This window comes from Blennius ocellaris (genome assembly GCF_963422515.1).
Source record: "Blennius ocellaris genome assembly, chromosome: 7".
Classification (NCBI taxonomy): Eukaryota; Metazoa; Chordata; class Actinopteri; order Blenniiformes; family Blenniidae; genus Blennius; species Blennius ocellaris.
In genome coordinates this window covers 23616131-23635332 of record NC_137656.1, presented here as the reverse complement: position 1 = coordinate 23635332, position 19202 = coordinate 23616131, and the positions used below count along the sequence as shown (strand labels likewise).

Genomic DNA, 19202 nt, shown 5'->3' with positions numbered 1-19202 from the left:
CAATCTGATTAGATTGGATAAACGGAGCTGTGTGACGTTGTTGTTCTGATGCACAACATTAATTAACAGAACAGTTAACATCCAGTGAGTTAACAGAACAGATAAAAAAGTGCTATTGTTGGAGAGCAAAGCATAAGGTATGCAATCCTCGCCCATAACTCCTGTTTCCTTGAGCAAAAATATTATCAGCACCAACAAATACCAGAAAGTTGTATAAATGGAGACGCACAAGAAACACATTTCAGGTTTGAGAAATCGAACTACAAATTATGCAATTAATATCATTCAATACTGCGAAAACAAGTGAAGTAAAGGGAAACGACCTTTAAATGAAGTTTTCTCCTCTGACACTGACAGTATATCCTCATTAGGATACTCCTCTCTGACATGTAATAGACTGAGTAATCCCTCCTCCATCACCAAAGACTGACTCAATAACTTCCCCACCCTTTTGTGTGCAAAGCCTCAGCTGCAGATCCAAATCATATTCCAAGCTGTCAGGACAATACCAGCACTGTTGATGAGAGCAGGATGTGGCTCAATGCTTGCTTAACCTGGAAACACTTTCTTAACATCTACAAACTGGAAACCACAGGTTTTTTTTACGCATGCGTATACCACCGAAAAAGTACAATTCTAACTTGTTAATCACCCACATGGCAGATCCACCCTTTTTTTGAAATGACTATTAACACATCAGGAGGATATCGTTATTAATAAGTGTCCAGAAATCCCGGTCTGTGTGTTTGGCGCAGCGCGCTGGTTTGTCCCTCCCGGCTCGCCGTACCTTCACATGACTTCCTCTGCGTGTGACTGAGCTGCATTCTTTTGACTTTTCTGTCACTCCGACTCTTTTTAATGGCCATTAAAACATAGAAGCCCATTTGTTTTTTCCTTTTTAAATACTGCAAATCAGTAGTGCGCCGGAGTGTGTGTGAGACTGTCGCAGCTGGTGGTGGTCTGCGGTGTGTTTGTTTCCTCACAGTTGGTGAAACTTCAGTTTTTGTGGGCGCTCCTCCAGCCTGGACTGTAAATAAACTGATGTGTGTGAGACTTCGTGTCAGTGATGGCTGAGCTCCTGCAGCCAGACTCCAGAAGGTAAAATCACTAGTTTCTTATTTATTTATTTATACAGGAAGAGAAAGAATCAATTTAAATGATGGACAGGATACACACTGCTGTGTGTGTGTGTGTGTGTGTGTGTGTGTGTGTGTGTGTGTGTGTGTGTGTGTGTGTGTGTGTGTGTGTTGAAGACACACTCACATTTAGCTTTCTAGCCCTTAAAGAATCTGTTCAGGTGGAGCAGTGGTTTGCAGTCCTGCCCCTCACATGCTCAGAGTCCTTGTTCGATTCTGGGATCGTGAGCTTTTTTTTAATGTGGAGTTTGCATGTTATTCCAGTTGGATTCTTTGTGTAAAAACACACCATCGGTGTGAAACTGACCGGTCTCACAACGTCTTAGAACCAGCTCACGTCACCTCTTAGGAGTGTTGAACAACCAACACTTCCTGTCACTCACACTGACGGGAAGATGGATCAAGATCAGCGGAGCTTTTGCCCTAAAATAACCTATTTGCAGTCGTCTGTCTTTCTTTTTGGCCTTTCAATGGTCCAGTGCCTTGTCCAGAAGTCTGTGCCTTTTCCTAGAGTGAGTTGTGTTTGACCAGAGGGCCGCTCAGCGGGATGACGAGTGACAGGAGAAGTATAAATATATAAACTCTAAACACTGGTGACTCTACGATGCTCTTTGAAGGACGTGTTCATGATGGAGCCTAAAAGATGGCTGAGGTGAAATGAAGTGTATAGAACAGAGGAGGTGAAATCCATTCCAGCCGAAGGGCCAGTTTGGTCTTTAAGCAAAGAAAACTATATTTAAAAAAAATAGATTTTCATAGTGGTATTTACTTCAATTGCAAAACTGGAGTGTCTGTTAATGGAGCTGTGTGTGTGCTTGTGTTGCAGGTGTGACTACTTTCTCTTTTATGACGGCTCCAAGGTGAGGGGAGAGGGCGACCCCACCAGGGAGGGAATCTGCTACTTCTACCCTGAAGAGGTCTGACGCTCACAAACGGTTGCGGGATATGCTTTTACCTGTTTTGGTGGCGGGTACGATTCCCCCGCAGTCGGTGACAAAAGGAAAACTCAGTCCCCTGTTGTCTGCGTTCTCTCTTCCACTATCAGCCCTGTGCTCGCTAGGGTTTTTCTCTCCGTCACAGACGTCACATTTAATTCCATCTTTTCACCATCGATAGTCGTCTTTGTTTTGTCTGTTGATGTGAAATTGTGACTTCTATGTGTTTTTCTGTCTTATAATTTAGGTATGGTGTCTTGATACACAATGGGATCTTATGGTCTGTTTTTGGTGCATTCTTTAAAAAAAAGAACATGCACAAACACACCTGCCTATACATACACATGGGTTTTACTTGAACATATAGATGAGTAATCCAGCAGTCTAAGATGAGGGCAGGATTTAGGTATACATTTCAGTGTTGGTTCCCATGTGAGGAGAGATTCATCCCAGTTATTATTGCCTCTTGTCTGAATAGAATTAATCGAGCTGCTCATCCACTTAAACATTCATGTTGCCACTTTTGACGATTCCCACAGTAACCGTACTCTCAAGGATGTCTTTTATTTCCAGTAGAGTGCTTTGTTTTTTTTCTTTCTTTTTTTTGTCGTGATGCTAGAACTGGCATTCAATGTCGACATAAAGAGCCTCCAACAGTATTTTAGACGTGTCAGCCCAGTGAGACAGGAGGGCGGGACGCGACCAGAACCTGTGAGGTTCATCAGCGGGGGGGTCTGTCAGTTTAATGTTCAGCTCTGAGGGAGAAATGGATGCTGAACAATGCGTTTTGGCACAAAGCCAACACTCAAACTCTTACCTTGTCAGACGTATAAATGGAAAAATTAAAGAAAACGTAAGTGTGTGTGTGTGTGTGTGTGTGTGTGTGTGTGTGTGTGTGTGTGTGTGTGTGTGTGTGTGTGTGTGTGTGTGTGTGTGTGTGTGTGTGTGTGTGTGTGTGTGTGTGTGTGTGTGTGTGTGTGTGTGTGTGTGTGTGTGTGTCAGACCCCTGTCGACCAGCAGGAGCTGCTGTGTGGGCAGCTCGCCGGCGTGGCCCGCTGCGTCTCGGAGCTCTCCTGCTCCCCGGTGCGCACGCTCAGGCTGCGTCGCATCAAGTTCGCCGTCCACATGAAGGACGACTTCCTGTGGGTGAGTGAGCTGCTCGCCATGTCTCACGCTTTACTTCACCTTCATCCTTTCTGTGCGAGTCTGAATATGTTTGTCTGATTGCCCCCCCCCCCCCCCCCCAGGCCCTGGGCTGCTCCACCGACGTCCCCACAGTCAGTGTCTGCGAGCTCCTGGATCAACTCATCAACCTCTTCTGCTTCTACAACGGTCCTGTTCGCCACAGCTATCAGGTGCTGCCGTGATTTTGAAAGTCTGATTGCTCGAGTCTTAAAAGATTTGAGCACCACGACCCGGGAAGCCGGTTTTTCTCCGTGAACCTCTGAGGCTAAACGTCCTGGTGTGTCCCTGCAGCTGAGCAGTCGGGAGGCTCTGGCGGCGCGATGGGCCCGCTACCTCGCACACCTGCAGTTCGGCTCGTCGGCGCTCCATCACATCTTCAGCAGCTTGAAGACCATCGACTCAACCAACGTACGTGGCTTTGTCGGACGCCTGCTTTTAGCCTCCAGCTTGTAACGGCAGTGGAATCTGACAGGAAGTGTCACCGTGGGGTTGTGGATGGTGAAGTCATGTGTCTGATGAGGCTTCGATCCCACATTACGGTTGTTTTGTGGTCCTCAGGTTGACCCTCTCCTGCTCCTCAAAGCCGCCCTCATCCTCCAGGCCTGCCAGCGCTGCCCCCTGGTGCTCGCTGGCTGCATCCTCTTCAGAGGAAGGTGAGCCGGAGCGGCGGAACCTGTTTCCCTCTTTTACTTTCTTAACAGTCCTTAAATCCTCCTCTCGCCTCCTCACTGCAGAGTTGTGAGCACACAGATGACCCCCGAGCTCACCATGAAGGTCATGGTCCACGAGAGTGAAACGTACACCAAGGTACCACTTTGATGACAGTCGTCACCTGAATCCATTTTTTTCCCCAGGCGGTTCTCTCCCAACATGCCAGCGTCAGTATAGTCGTACAACATGACACCAAACTGTAAATACATCCAGTTCTGATGTTTTGAGCAGGTAAATTTGTATTTTAACCTATCAGATATTATAATTTCCTCTGAGAATCAAGCGCCATGTGAACATGGTCGTATCAAAGCTGTTAAATTGTAGTTTTGTGATCGACATCAATGTCATTTGCACAAATACAGCTGGAAATAAAAAGCAAAAATCAGTTGCCTTTTAAAATGGGGGAAAAAAACTACTTTTCGTGAAGCGACACCTAAATATTGCCTTTGGTAAATTAATGAAGTCGTATTATTATTTGGCTTTTTCTTAGTATTTACTTGAGTAAACAGGAAAGTTAGCAAAGTAAATATCAATCTAACATCACTAGTAATTTTTTTCAGATTAAATGAGGAAATATCTGTTCCAGAAGAAGCTTTTATATGTGTTGATAGTTATTTTAATACTTTTCTAATTGAAAAATAGTCTAAAAAGAATAGTGTAAGAGTCTTTTGAGAATATGTCATCAATAATTTGAACTATTGAGTACTGATAAGACTATAAATCTATTGGGTTCACTTATTAATTATTACAGTGACACTAAGGCAGTGATCTTCCAGCACCTTGACACAAAATGTATTAAATGTCAGAAAATCTATTCAGGACTGGAAGTACAAGATTGACTGGATTTATTTAGATCTAATGAATGAAGACTTGTGACGTTCATCTTGTCGGCGATTGGACAGTCGTACTGTGCGAGCCACTTTATTATTATTATTTTAATCATAAATTCAATACTTAATTCATTCCAATTGGGGAAGTAACGTATTCGTTAAAAAAACAAACAAAGAAAACTACCAGAAAGCCGAAAAATCCAGCTGTGTTGCAGAAACGACTGGTGACGCTCACAGTGCAGGCGTGATGGCGGTACTGAATTCAGCAGAAATCCACAGCCGGTGTCTGGTTCTTGTCGTCAGGCTCAGAGGCCCGGCGGACCCGACTCATCCAGCTCATGTGGCGGCACCGTGGGCTCCACCGCCGTCTTCCTCACTGCGTCTGAACTCCAGTACCTGCAGTCCGCTCCCGTGGACAAGGACTTCAGGTATTCCCATCGCCTCCGTAGATTAAAAAAAAAAAAAAATTTGGTAGAGCCGCATGCTGGCCTGTCATTTGAAGGGACTTGACTTCCTGTCTCCACTGGTTTCCTAGCTCTCCTTGTGCGCCACGCAAAGATGCTCCCTTGAAGAAGACCCGCCTGTCGAGAACGTTATCGGACACGCCCTCCAGCGAGTCGGACCCGTCTGACCCGGGCTCGTCCCGGTCGCCCCACAAGGCCCCTTCACCCGCGTTCAGCCCGGCTCCGTCTCCCACTTCCTCCGACTCGCTCCACCTCTCCCCGCGGTTCCCTCCTTTTTCAAACCGACGACACTCCCGCGAGGCGGAGGAGGCAGCGCCGGATGGACCCGACGGAGACGGAGGAGGAGGAGGAGGAGGAGGAGGAGGTTCCCGTCTGAACGGGAGTGAGCAGGACGGAGAAGGCGCCTGGGGGACGGGGGCTCCGTGGTCGCGCCTGGAGAAAATATCGGTCGGAGACACTGCCGTCTCCCGTGGGACTGATCGGGGCCTCGGGGCACAGACGGGCAGCGCTCCTCCTGCGTCCTGTGTGTTTGAGGACCTGAAGGAGGACCTGCTGATCCCCATGATGCTGTACATGCACCGGGTGAAGGGCCTGGTGTTGGCTCTGCTGGTGGAGCCCCCCTTCTTGAATGACACGGCGTCTATGGAGGAAGTGGTGAGAAAAATGTTTGTTTGTTTGTTTCTTTAACTGTGGCTCCAGTGAAATTGAAATCCTGCCGATTGTCCTTTGTCGTGCTAATGGTCGCTATTGTCGCCACTGTTTGTATCCAGTACCACAGCAGCCTGGCTTCTCTCAATGGACTGGAGGCCCATCTGAGGACCATCTCCCCCGGGGCCCCGGGGGGCCTCGGACCCTACGCCTTCGCCCATTTCGACCTGGTTCAGCGCACGTTGACATGTGAGGCTCTGGTGACGCTCCCACGTCTTTGCCGCGCTGCGACTCGTCCACAAAACTGCAACCCTGGACAACTTCGTCCACGACTCATTGATTTGAAGGATTTCAAAGTACATTTGACACATTTGGAAGGATTCTTAAATATGTCTGACACAAAAAACACTATCACTATGAAGCAGTCTTTATTGCATATCACAGTAGATATATATACAAATATACAGGTCTACAATAATCACAGTAAATGTGTTAGTAACACACAGTAGGCCTTGATGTTGGGATCAAATCGGGAGGCGTGAGGAGCTAAATTTGAACAATTCTCAAGAGAAACAAAGCCATATGACACTATACTAAATATATATCGACGCGTATTAGAAATATGAAAAATATACAAAATCTCAATTAGAAATAACAATATGTTAAAGTACATTGTACAGGATTTATTTTCTCTTAAAAATTCTGAAATCTCATCCGTGGACAAGTTGTGCTGCAATCTGCCTGCTGTGCCTTTCTTTCCTCTTCACCTCCTTTTCTTGGCCGATCATTACAAACCTCTCTCCATTTCCAGCTTTCCAACTTTCCCTTTCCCTGCTAACGTGAGTACAAACTCTGACACCTCTCCCCGCAGAGTTGACAGGGTTTTTACTTCATACCAGCTCACTCTTCTCATTAGTAAACCTGTGATAAACGCTCCTTTTGTGCCGCAGCACGTCCAGGTCAATGCAGCCCTGTTATTGTGTGTCTCTGCAGCCAACCTGTCTGGCCGACCAGGGGGAGCCCCGGAGCAGCCTTTTGTCAGAGCCACGTCGCTCCTTCATTCGCATTTCTGTAACACTGAGACTCTGCAGGAGGCTATTGTCAGGTCAGCACGGCGGCGATGCAGAGGTGGTGGTGGAGGGGGTGGATGGATGGGTGGGGGAGGGGGGTGGGGGGGTCGTTTCTGCTCCACTCAAGCAGAAGTTGCATGTGGGGGGGATGGACGGGTCAGATTATCTTGTCTGTCATCACATCTGACCCAGAGGTTCGGTGTCATGCTAGATAGACGATTCCCAGTTAGACGATAGTGTTTTTTCCTAGTTAGACGATTCCCAGTGAGATGATTCCCAATTAGACGATTCCCAGCTAAACAAGTGTTTTTTTTCCCATTTAGACGATTCCCAGTTAGACGATAGTGTTTTTCCCCCAGTTAGACGATTCCCAGTTCGACGATAGTGTTTTTCCCCCCAGTTAGACGATTCCCAGTTAGACGATTCCCAGTTAGACGATAGTGTTTTTTTCCCCCAGTTAGACGATTCCCAGTTAGACGATAGTAGGGTTTTTTTCCAGTTAGACGATTCCCAGTTAGACGATAGTGTTTTTTCCCCAGTTAGACGATTCCCAGTTAGACGATAGTAGGGTTTTTTTCCAGTTAGACGATTCCCAGTTAGACGATAGTGTTTTTTCTCCAGTTAGATGATTCCCAGTTAGACGATAGTAGGGTTTTTTTCCAGTTAGACGATTCCCAGTTCGACGATAGTGTTTTTTCCCCCAGTTAGACGATTCCCAGTTAGACGATAGTGTTTTTTTCCCCCAGTTAGACGATTCCCAGTTAGACGATAGTAGGGTTTTTTTTCCAGTTAGACGATTCCCAGTTAGACAATAGTGTTTTTTCTCCAGTTAGATGATTCCCAATTAGACGATTCCCAGTTAGACGGGTGTTTTTTCCCCAGTTAGACGATTCCCAGCTAGACAATAGTGTTTTTTCCCCAGTTAGACGATTCCCAGTTAGACAATAGTGTTTTTTTCCAATTAGACGATTCCCAGTTAGACAATAGTGTTTTTTTCCAATTAGACGATTCCCAGTTAGACACCTTATTATAATGAGTGAACTATTTGTAACATTTCACTGACCTAGGATATATAGTATTGTATTTTTACACATAAAGACAAATAGTTCTTTTGAAAAAGTAGCTCAACATTAGTTTAAAATCCCGGAGGGGGAAGACAAAAACCAGGTTTTATAAAGACTTCTAGCGTAGCTGAACAATGGCCGCCTCCCTGCCCACAGCGGTGAAGGGACAACTTGTCCAGGGGCCGCTGTCGTCACTCCTCCCTGAGTTCACTGAAAGAATGAGAGTTATATAATAAGTTGAGTGAATTTTCATCTAATACTGATCGGATTTTCCACATTACGCCAATATTATTTGCAAATTTTTTGACTTCAGGATATTTGCATTTGTCTTCCAGCCGGGCCCCGGTGTCTCTGTAAAGAAGTCAGTTGAGGTTGAATAACAGAGTCACTTTCTTGGTTTCGCGTTCAGCCTCATGGATCAGAGCTTGTCTCGTCACATTCAGGTCACGTCAGGTCAGCAGCTCACGGCCTGAGAAGCAGAGCTCGGACCTTTTCCATCCCCGCCCTTCAGAGCATGTATTGATCCGCCTCGTGATCCCTGGACCCGTCAGTCCAGGTTTTCTCTTCAGACAAGTGAAACCGGAGGGTTGGTTCATAAAAGTGGAGGATGAGGTTTTGTGACACTGGTCTGATACGACAAACACCACCTGGTCTTTATAAAACTTTATGGTCGGAGGTAAATTGAGGATCAGCTTTTTACTTCGCTTCCCAGCGCGGGAGCTTGTTCTGGTAACGTCTTCTTACATGAAACGGTCGAAACATAAAGGGATGATGAGTGAGCCAACAGACTTTATTGATCCCGTGTAGGAAGTTACTTTAAAACGAGCAAAGAAAAGAAGAATCTTTTAAAGTAAAGTAACAAAACGTTTCTTAAATTTGAAGAAACATAAAGTCGAGTTATTTACATTCAAATAAAGAAGAATAAGATTGTCCAATCATTTTTTTTTCTATTTCTGCATCAAGGATTATTCTTGTCATACCATTGCATGTTTCTACATGTCCTGGTATGAAATTCGGTTTTGGAGGCCCGGCTGATGCAAAAACTATAAATGAAATTGAATAAATTATAAATAAAATGTCAAATTGAATAGATGAGTAATATAAAATAGGCACAATGTAAGATAGGCAAACAAGTGAAACAATATATAAAGTGTTTACATAGTAAAGATTGTATGTAATTACTATGTCAACACAATATATTGTTTTCATTACTGTGTATGTTTCCTAATGGCATTTTACAGTTTCGAGCTCTGCTGTGTCTTATTCGGTTCTTGTTGCTGCACGTGGCTGTTCTGCAAGCTGAACATGGAAACGTGGGGGCGTGTGTGACACTTTCTCCCCAGGAGTGCCGGCAGCGCCGTGTACGGGACCCGGAGCGTGGCCCAGGAGACGTACTTCCAGCAGTACGGCGTCCTGCTGAGGAACTCGGGCATCCCCAACCACCAGGACAGCGCCTTCTCGCTGCCCGCCAAGGCCAGACACCGACTGCTGAAACATGGCGTCAACCTGCTCTGAGGGAACGGGAGGAACGAGGAGATCTGCAGCCCCATGTCAAGTCCCCATCCTGCTTGGAGTTTTATACAAACTCACCATCTTCTCACACGTACTCAACTGTCGCGTTCATAACATCGCAAGACATCCCTCAAAAAGTGTGCAGCTTCATCTGGTGATCGGATCTGGTTCACGCAACCTACAGCAAGTCACAATTCTGCTTGATCCCAGCTGAAATTGTCACTTGATTGATGCAGATTTTTTTTTTTTTTACCACATTTTCTGTCTCCAACCAGGTAAGAGTAGACTGGTTGGACACAATGTGAACAATATACACAAAAGGTGCAGAAACTTCCCCTCGAGCCAAATTTTAACCTGCCAGATAATGGGGGAGGTGAGGGGGAGGGGGAGGGGGGGGGGGGGGACGCGACAACAACACCACACAGAATGAACTCGGATCCAGTATTTCTCAATGCCAACGTGGTCTGTGGCGCAAGAGCGCGGAACACTACACCACTGTGCCGCATGCAAAACCTGTTCACTTCTTGTTCTACTTGTTCAGATTCACTGCACCTCCGATAAGAACGCTCCCCTTCCCTTCCTGCACGTCTGCTGTGGTGAAGAGCAATTATGGTTCAAAACAAAAATTGAAATGTTGAAGAAAAAAGTGGATGTAAATGAAACTTGTGTTCCTACCATCATTTTGTCTCAAATCGCACTGATTTTTTTTTTTTTACTACCGGTACAAATGTTTACAGTTAACAGACAACAATTCTCCTTATTTTACACCCAATATGTATCATATGACATTTCTCAATTATTTAGAATCTGATTATTCACCCAGTGATATAAATATATACAAGTTTCCTTATAACAGCTGTTTCTTTCACTGATAGTTGAATATTATGTACAATTTAGAAAGATGTTTACATCGGAATGTAGTATGCCATGAAGCACACCTCAGTTCGAAAGCCACCGTTTATTTGTTGCCATTTTAACCCAACCAACAAAAAGTACCACTGTTTTAGAATATATTGTGCTGAAAACAGTTGATTATGTTCATGCAAATATTTGACATTTCTATATGAATTGAATTGTATATCTTTGAATTTCATCCTGCAAGAAAAGTATTTGCACAAAATGATGTTTCGTTTACAAGAGTTTTAGTTTACTTCTTGTAAAATATCACATCTTGTGTGACTAATCTGTTTATACACCTTACACATTTTATTTTTCAACCTTATTGCTTCATTGGTACTTTACATTTACCCCCATTTAATTGATGTCATGCTTTATCTAATTTTGCATTTTCAAGAAATGGTTTAGGACCATTAATTGTGTATGTTTTATAGCTGTGTGCATGTATGGAGAATGTTATTTTCTTTTGCTGCAGCAGTTGTGGTTCAGTATCTCTTTTTCTGGTAAAACGTCAGTTTTCAGATTTGATTTAAAAAAGAAAATGTCATTGTGCACTGTAACACTACATTTTGGTTGTTTTTCTTAAGCTGTCGTTCATTTAATTGAGCCTATTAAAATGTTTGGTCAAGATTTACTGTTGGAAGCTGTGGGTATTAGATGAATAGTTGATCCACTCGAGCTCTGAGTCCTACGTGAGCTGCTTTGGTGAGTTTGTGGCTTAAAGCCTCAGCGGGTGCATGTGACCCCACATTCTGGCTCCTTTTGTTTTCCTCCTTTAGCTCCTAATTCCTCGCCTCCAAAGAGCTGTTTGAAGAAAGAAAATCCACCCTACGCATGCTTATAAAAATGTTATTGCCACTTTTCTCTCTAAACGATGCTGAGCCAAAGGTGCCGTGAATAAGATCTGTCTTGATGAACCAAATATGGAGTAATTGGAGTCATTAGCTAAGTAGATGAATGTGAAAGCGCGGGGCTCTGCGCTCTTCGGGGCGCCTCATTATGCAGGCGCATTAAAAGAAAGCGGTGGGGGTCAATGGTTTAGGGCACGTACAAAAAGAGAGGGGCAGGGACTATGAAGAGAGCCAGGATTCAAATTCTAAGTAGTAAGTTGTCCCCATTGTCAGTGGGGTATTTAGTACGCAGACCAAAAGTCGCCGAATGTAAAGTTCGGATACTTTATACGCGCCGCGCAGAAGCTCCCTCGTTGCTCCTCGGCGAACAACCGATTGACCATGGCCTCCTCGAAGAGCGTCTGGATTGCGTCATTCCTCATATCTGCGATTACGAGTGACATCGGAGTAAGCGGACGAGCGGTGGACACGCTGTCACCGCCGCCAAACGCCGCCGAGTCCGCCGAGCCAACTTTACGCACGGACACGTGGAGGCGATGGAGGCGCGGGGCCGCGGACGCGCACCGGGAGCGCTGCGCGGAGCTGGTGGCACCTTGGCTGGAGAGCGCGCGCCAGATTTCTGGAGAAGACGGGACGCTTTTGCAGCTCCGAGTGCGGCCGTTTTCTCCCGGAGCCTCGCGGGGTCTGGTTTTCCCAGAAAGACCTCTGTTCAACTTCGTGCGGCGGGTTTACCGCTGCTGCCAGGACAGGGTCCACTGCAGGAGCGTCAGGGGGATTCAAGGGCGCATGAGAGGAGGTAAGATCCTCCACATTTACTTCTGAAACACAACAACCTGGAAGAGTTTTTTTTCTTTCCCTGTTAAAGCTATAAATTAGACCCTAAGTATTTAAAAAAAGAGATGTTCCTGTTGCTCCAGATCCCAGCCAGAAAAATAGAACTCCAAACTTTATTTCCCGGGGTCATTTCCTCAGATGTTTCTGAACCACAGGGGCTGGTGATTTCATGCATAAAAACATCAGGACCCGAGGCTACTACTGGATTACTATGTACTTCACTTCTTTATTATTATTCCTGCTGAATCTTCAGTTGGCCAACAGCATAAAAAAATAACTGTACGGCAGTCCAAACAGAGGAAGACTATCTTAACGTTTGTACAAACCTCATGCAGATGACTCAAAGGTGCAGTTTCATGAAATGCTGTCCTTATGTAGTGAGAAATGAGCAAGAATGGATAAAAAGTTACCCAACCACAACATATATATTGTTAAAAGGACAGATGGATGCACAGATATACCTAAAACACAATTTTAAGCAAATATTGATGAGTAATTTCTCAAACAATCGAGACGAGGAACTAATTTCACTGATTACCCTGAATGAAGCCAGTCATTTATGAATGATCAGTATCAAGGAATGACTGAGACCATAAGAAATGGCTTCGTTTCGCTAATAAGTTTACTAAAAAGGTGGGGATTCTTGTTCCTACAGTTTCCAATCTTGTCATGAAGCTTCCTCGTTAAGAAATAATCTGTCATAGGTGTGGAGCCACCAAGTTACACAATAAAAAAAAAGAAGTTTAAAAGTCCTAAAATAGCCCTTGACGGAGCTGGAGAAATGTTGTACTGTAGTAAACCAGATAATGATCTGTGTGTGGCCAAGCAGGACATCATGCTGAAAGAAAAGTACAACAGTACTAATAAAGCCCTGATAGAGGAGCGTCATTAGACACACTGTTAACGTCTTTAAGTATGTATGGAAAGGATGATGAATTAAAACATTCTAGACAGAAATGTGGAGCGAAGCGTCAGAAAAGTGCTCAGATGTGTGTGTGTGTGTGTGTGTGTGTGTGTGTGTGTGTGTGTGTGTGTGTGTGTGTGTGTGTGTGGGGGGGGGGGGGGTTAAACAGTGTTAAACAGCTAAAATGTCAAAATGACCTATAAGAGACTTAAACCTCTAATATCCAGTTAAAAAAACCAGTTGAATCAAAAATAAAATAGTTGCAGATTTAAAAAAATATAAAAATTGTTATTTATTATACAGTTAAATTTGCTGTGGTGAAAAGTCACCATTTATGTTTGGACATCAGTTCCACTATTGTTTTGTGTCTTGGCTCCACATATTGGCAGATTGGATTATATCTCATGATTATCTCAAATTGTTTATAATATTAGTGAAAATGCGCCAGCTCATATCTGAAAATGGATATATTTGACCAGTCGTGAAAAGAAAATCCATGCAAACCCAATAAGAAGCTGTCAGAATAATGTGGTGTCTTATTATGAGGATAAACGATTCAAAAGATAAACAATAAACAGGAAAAAAAAAAAAAAAAAAGGTACCCACACTCCAACCTTCCAAGGTGCAGAAGAAGTGAAACTGCAGACTCGTCCTCTGGCAAACGTCGTAAGCTGCTCTTTGAGCCGAGGCAGGAGTGAAAGCCGAAAAGCAATTTGGGAGATGTTAATGGCGTGATTAATGCCGCTGTATAGAGGAGTGTGTTATCTGCATACAAATGAGTCTTAGCTGGCTTAATGTCCCCGCCAAGAATTGTTGAGATATCCTGCTGACAGATTAACAAGGTATTAGGAGTGAAAACATCACCTCTGAGGCAGAGCCTCCACTCTGATCCCGGGGATTTACAAGCAGTGAACCTGGCGGGAGTGGAAGTTCTGCTCTCTGTGACTCTGACAGACTCTGATTCCTCCCTCCCTCCCCTCCCCCGTCACCAGACAGTGATGTGGAGTTCATCCTCAACGGGGAGATTCTGTCGCTGACGGTCCGGCGGGCCGAGCTTCACCTGCAACTCTCCAACCCTCAGAATGTGGACGTCCACCCCGTGCTTCCCTCCATGGCGAAGCGCGGCCTTCCCACCAGGTACAAGCTCTGCTCCCGCGGTTTAGTCCCAACGCTTCCATGGACACGAGACACTGAACCGCAGTGATGTCACCCAGCCGTCGTCTTCGTGTCTTTCCAGGTACAGCCTGGGGTCGCGAGGTGGCGTGCTGGAGCTCCGGGTGGATCTGCTCCTCCTGATCCAGAGGCTCCAGGAGGTGGGGGCCGGCGGGGGCGGAGGACGAGGCCGCAGCCTGGCAAACATGCGACGGCCAGCACTGTTCTCGGGTGGGAACACGGCAGGTGGAGCGCCGGCTCCGGGGGCCCTGCAGGACACCGACGGGAACGCGTGGGGGGACGGGGCGGCTCACGCGCTGCCTGCCCTGGACCTGGGCCTAGTCCTGGGCTGCAGCCGGGCCGGATCGGGGGTCTCCTGTGCGGCGGGTGGCGTTCGCCTGGTGCACACGCCCTTCGTGGCTCTGTACTACAGATGAGGTCGGGCTGCGGCGTGTTTGACGTGCTGGATCCCTCGTCGGACTGGAAGAGCACACAGCTTTCTGCAAACTTACTCATTATTGATGCACTTCAATGTCAAATCTATTAATTTATATGCATGTGTAAATATGTAAATAAGGCGTACTGTAATTTTATTTTCAGTCTTTGGTCATTAAAGCTCAGCTCATGACAGGAAGCCTCCTCCCTCTTCTGCAGGGCTCAGCTGCTTTGCTTCTTTATACTTCATCTATTTGGAGGAGTTTTTACAGTTGGTGGGGGAAAAGGTGGGAGCGACACCACCTGTGCAAACAAAAAGGGTCAACTAACCAAAGTGAGAAGGATGAATTCACCATTTCCAGCTTTCCAGATCAGAAATGTCTCAAAGTGCAAAACAAAAAAAGTGTACACAAAAACAACTCAGCAATAACATCCTGAGGGTTGAAATGCATTTTTTTTTTTTTTTTGCATCACCACATTTACATAGTTCAGTCGCCCAGATGCGATTAAAAATGGTGTAAAAAGTTAAAGACCTCCCATAACCACACATCTACTGCACATCTCAGCGGTGTAGTGGTTTGCACCCTTGTCTCATAGCGAGAGGCTCCCAGGTTTGAGAGTCTTGTGTAGATTTTCAGCTTCTCACCACTTGTGTTAGGTCTTTTTTATCCTCCCACCAGCCATAAACCTGTATTTTAATTTCCCATTGGTATAAATACGAGTATGAGTGTCTTGATGTTGGCCTGCCTTCAGTCAGTCAGTGAGCTGGGATCAGCTCCAGCACCCTCGACCCCGAGTGGGATGACGCAGGCTCCGGGAAGGACGGAAGCACTAGTCAAGATGCACAATTACCTCAACAAGGTCCTGGTGGGAAGTCCAGGGTTAAAATAAAACAGCAGCAACGCGTTCTGATAAAATAGCACATTTATTAAAAAGAGACAGCATTTATCAGCGTTTCCCCGTTTTTGCAGATACACGCCACATCTGAGTCAGGAGAGCAGGGGTCTCGGATACATCTCTCAGTCCACCTGCCGCTGCCTCCGGGCCTCAGAATAGCATTTATTTACCCAAACACACGTGGTATGCAAGAAGGGAGGACTCACACGAAGCACACTCTCGCTGTCTCACACATTCGCGCCGTGTGATCGGGAGCGGGACTCGTCGCGTGCACGTGAGCCGGCCCACATGGCTTCTCTGCTGCTCCAATTCTGTTTTGCTTTTCCAAATCAATTTTAATGCGTTTTGTTGCTTTGAAACGGAGAAGAGAAAAAAAAAAAAAAAAAAAAAAAGTAGCAACATGCCCCCCCCAAAAAAACAAACAACAAATTTACAGTAATTACAGAGCAATTCAAATAACTTTTTACAAAGTAAAAATGACATTGAGAAGACGGGACATGAGGGATTGATCGGGTGAGATGACGAGACGTGTGCTGGTTCAGTCGCAGGTTAACCAGGTCAGAAAGAAGAAGGTGAAATGAAGAACCTCCGGCGTCACGCGAGGACACGGTGTTTAAGAATCTGGATGGTATGACGACAATTCTTTGGTTCTCGTGCGTGTGAGTGGGGTGGGGGGGGCAAACAAACAAGAACAGAGTAGATCTTCATTCCACTCCAGTTCATCCAATCATAGGATGCACCATCAACAACAACAACAGGCCGGAAGGCGCTGAGATATGTAAAAAGACTGAAACGAGTGGTGGACATGAAACTTTTTTTCCCCTCGCAAATCTTTTGCATTTGTTTTTGACTGGCTTTGTTCCTAGAAGAGGTGAGCGATCATAAAGTCTCCTGATCATTGTCGTTGTGTGTGGATTAAACCCCCCCCCCTCAACAAAATGCTGAACGGGGAGAAAGAAAGAAGAAACAGGCTTTCTCTGATAGAAGACAACCTCAAGGCGAAGGATGGTAAAGCACAAATGTATTCCATAATCCAAGGCAACAAAAGACAAAAAACAAAAACAAAGGACATTTCAAAGTACATGAGGCAGTGCAAAATGTCACACCAATAAAATAGCACGTTTTTAAAAACAAACAAAAAAAAAACTGATCCTGAGGGGGAAAAAAAATGTGAAAAAAATCCAAGCGCATCATAAAATATCTCCAGGTCAGCCCCGCGCCAATTTAAATTATATATATATATATATTTAATTATTATAATAATGGAATATCCCATATTCTCATTTATTTGACTTTCTGACAGTCAGTTCGTCCGACCGCCTGATAATATGTTTCTATTTCTAAACTCTGTACCGACCACCGCCCCCCCCCCCAGAAGAAAGGCCACAAAGTCTTCCTCCTGACAAACCCAGAGCTCGGCGACGACACAAACACCCCATGTGAACCAAACCGTTGTCACACCACAAGCAGTGTGATCTCGTACCTTATATACACACGCGGCGGTGGAGACGTGCAGAGGAACCCAACATAGTGACTTTGGTGCAGATAAACCACAAATCAACTTTATCTATTCATATTTTTTTTTTTGCATCTTTTCAAAGGACAGAAAGGTGCCGACGCCTTAAATATGTCGAGTTTTCGACAAATAAAAAAAAAAGAAAGAATTCAAAATTATTATTTTCTGGCACTACCGTCCGAGGAGAACGGAGGAACCATCTACTACAACTCAACTATTCAGGGTGATTCAAGCACTGCTTATGGCAGCAGCAGTACTGGGGAGGGCAGCGAGGAGTGTGGCCCAAAGTGGCGTGGGGTTTTTTTTTTTTTTTTTTTTTTTTTTTTTTTAAGACGCATTAGTGAAGCAGGCAAAGTTACAAAAATGATCCTTGGAGTAGAGCTAAGCACTTAAGGGAGGTAACTAGATGCATAAATAGGAGGGTTCACAACAAGTCGAGCGACGAACCGAAGAACAAAGCTGCTTTTCAGTTTCAGTCCACGAGGAAAGCAAAAAAAAAAAAAAAGAAAGAAAAGAGAAAAGAATATCATTGAGGAGAAAAACTGAGACTTCAAATCTGGCAAGAGTGGATTCCACTAACATGGCTATGTAGAGGTGGGGGGGGGGGGGGGGGGCAGACGACCCCCAAAGGATTATATTTCTTCTTCACTACTGGACTAAACTGCAGGAGAACCAGGAGAACTCAATCACGCCGACTCAACAGAAAAGCCCACATCGGAACGTTTTAAGACAGATTCGAAAAGGCAGAAATAAAAAAAAAAAAAAAAAAAATGTGGAAATTATTCCAATGTGAAGGTCGATGTGCAACATCTGGTAAACATTCGATCTCTACTTTGAATACTTGTGCTTTATCAAATCCTAACTGTGGGCGGAGGGAAACTCAAAGTGCATCAACCTGTCCAGAGTGTCGGACTGAGATCATCGCCCAGGTGAAGCTTCCCCCTTTTCTAACGCGCTGACAAACCACTCCAGTTCATAGGTGACAAAAGCAGCTCGAAAATAGAAAAATGTATGAATAACAAAGCAAAGGAGGAAAAACACCCCCACTACCACTCCTTCCTTTTGAAAAGAAACAAAAACATGTGCAGTAAATCAGTTTCAGAAGCGCAGACTGTGCCAACAAGAGGCCAGAAGACAAGTCAGCTAGCAGGCTATTGGTCAAATCAAACAGGCCACCAGGTTTTTCTTTATAAGAAAGAAAGGAAGAAAAAACAACATTCTTTGGTGAAAAGGAAAGGCCAGCATGCACACTCCAATGGATCAAAAAAAACAAGGCAAAGTTACATTAAATATGATTCTACTCACTGGAGCTTCCACTTGTCACAGCAGAAACTTTGCCCATCGCTAAACTCCACCATTTGTTACGTCAACAAAAAACTGTCCAATTAAAGGTTCAATGCAAAAAAACGTTAAAAAAAAAAATCCAATATTCCCACTAATTAAACTAATTTAAGCCCTGAATCAGATTCTTGACTGAGCCATGGCCAAACACCACGTCAACTCCGTGATGAACCCCCGCCGAAGGAGGAGTAACTCCGGCTGCTCGGGAGCTCAGGACCACCACCCTCGCCGTTTTGATTCGTTCTCGCCAATTTCTCAGCAGCAAACCGTTTCCAATTTTTTTTACAGGTGTGTGACCAGGAGTGTGAAACGGAGTGCGCCCCCCCCCCCCCCCCAGGCGACGCCCGGTACAAAACAATGCTTCTACTTTACAAAACCAGGGAGAACTCCCTCCTGGTAGCTGCGGATATGTGTCGATTCCAGCCTCCTGAACACGGGCGTCGTGTGGAAATCCTGTCCCGACGTCAAGAGTGAAAGTGACTGAACGTTGTCCTGAAGGCTCGGCAGAGGCGGGCGCCACACACATCCACAAAGAAGCGCGCGACACACACACACACACACACACACACACACACACACACACACACACACACACACACACACACACACACACACACACACACACACACACACACACACACACACACCTTACTTCCCCTTGACAGCAGCGTCTGCTCCATCCTGCAGTGGCTTCCAGAAAACGTCTCGCTCTCCTTTTTTTTTTTTTTTTGTCCTCCTCCGATGTTTGTGTTTACCTGTGCTGCTGTTGCCCCCCAAATCCCCCTTCCCCCCCCCCCCCCCCCCCCTCAACGGTCCACCT

At 45.2% G+C, this 19202-nt stretch overlaps 1 protein-coding gene across 1 annotated transcript; it reads left to right on the top strand.

The window, feature by feature from the left end:
- Positions 1-940: 940 nt before the first annotated feature.
- On the top strand, positions 941-9908 carry hps4 (HPS4 biogenesis of lysosomal organelles complex 3 subunit 2). The gene is made up of 12 exons (XM_080498843.1): positions 941-1098; positions 1963-2053; positions 3074-3217; positions 3319-3426; positions 3548-3664; positions 3815-3909; positions 3991-4063; positions 5101-5225; positions 5333-5915; positions 6032-6158; positions 6903-7014; positions 9387-9908. The coding sequence occupies exons 1-12, from the start codon at positions 1067-1069 to the stop codon at positions 9556-9558; spliced, it is 1779 nt and encodes a 592-aa protein (XP_080354969.1). The 5' UTR covers positions 941-1066; the 3' UTR covers positions 9559-9908.
- The last annotated feature ends 9294 nt before the right edge of the window (positions 9909-19202 follow it).

Bases quoted from the DNA above. Each gene is read 5' to 3' on its own strand.
- hps4 (XM_080498843.1), top strand. From the start codon at position 1,067: ATGGCTGAGCTCCTGCAGCCAGACTCCAGAAG. The intron at 3,665-3,814 runs GTACGTGGCTTT...TGTGGTCCTCAG, and splicing joins AGACCATCGACTCAACCAAC to GTTGACCCTCTCCTGCTCCT. The intron at 7,015-9,386 runs GTCAGCACGGCG...CTTTCTCCCCAG, and splicing joins CTGCAGGAGGCTATTGTCAG to GAGTGCCGGCAGCGCCGTGT.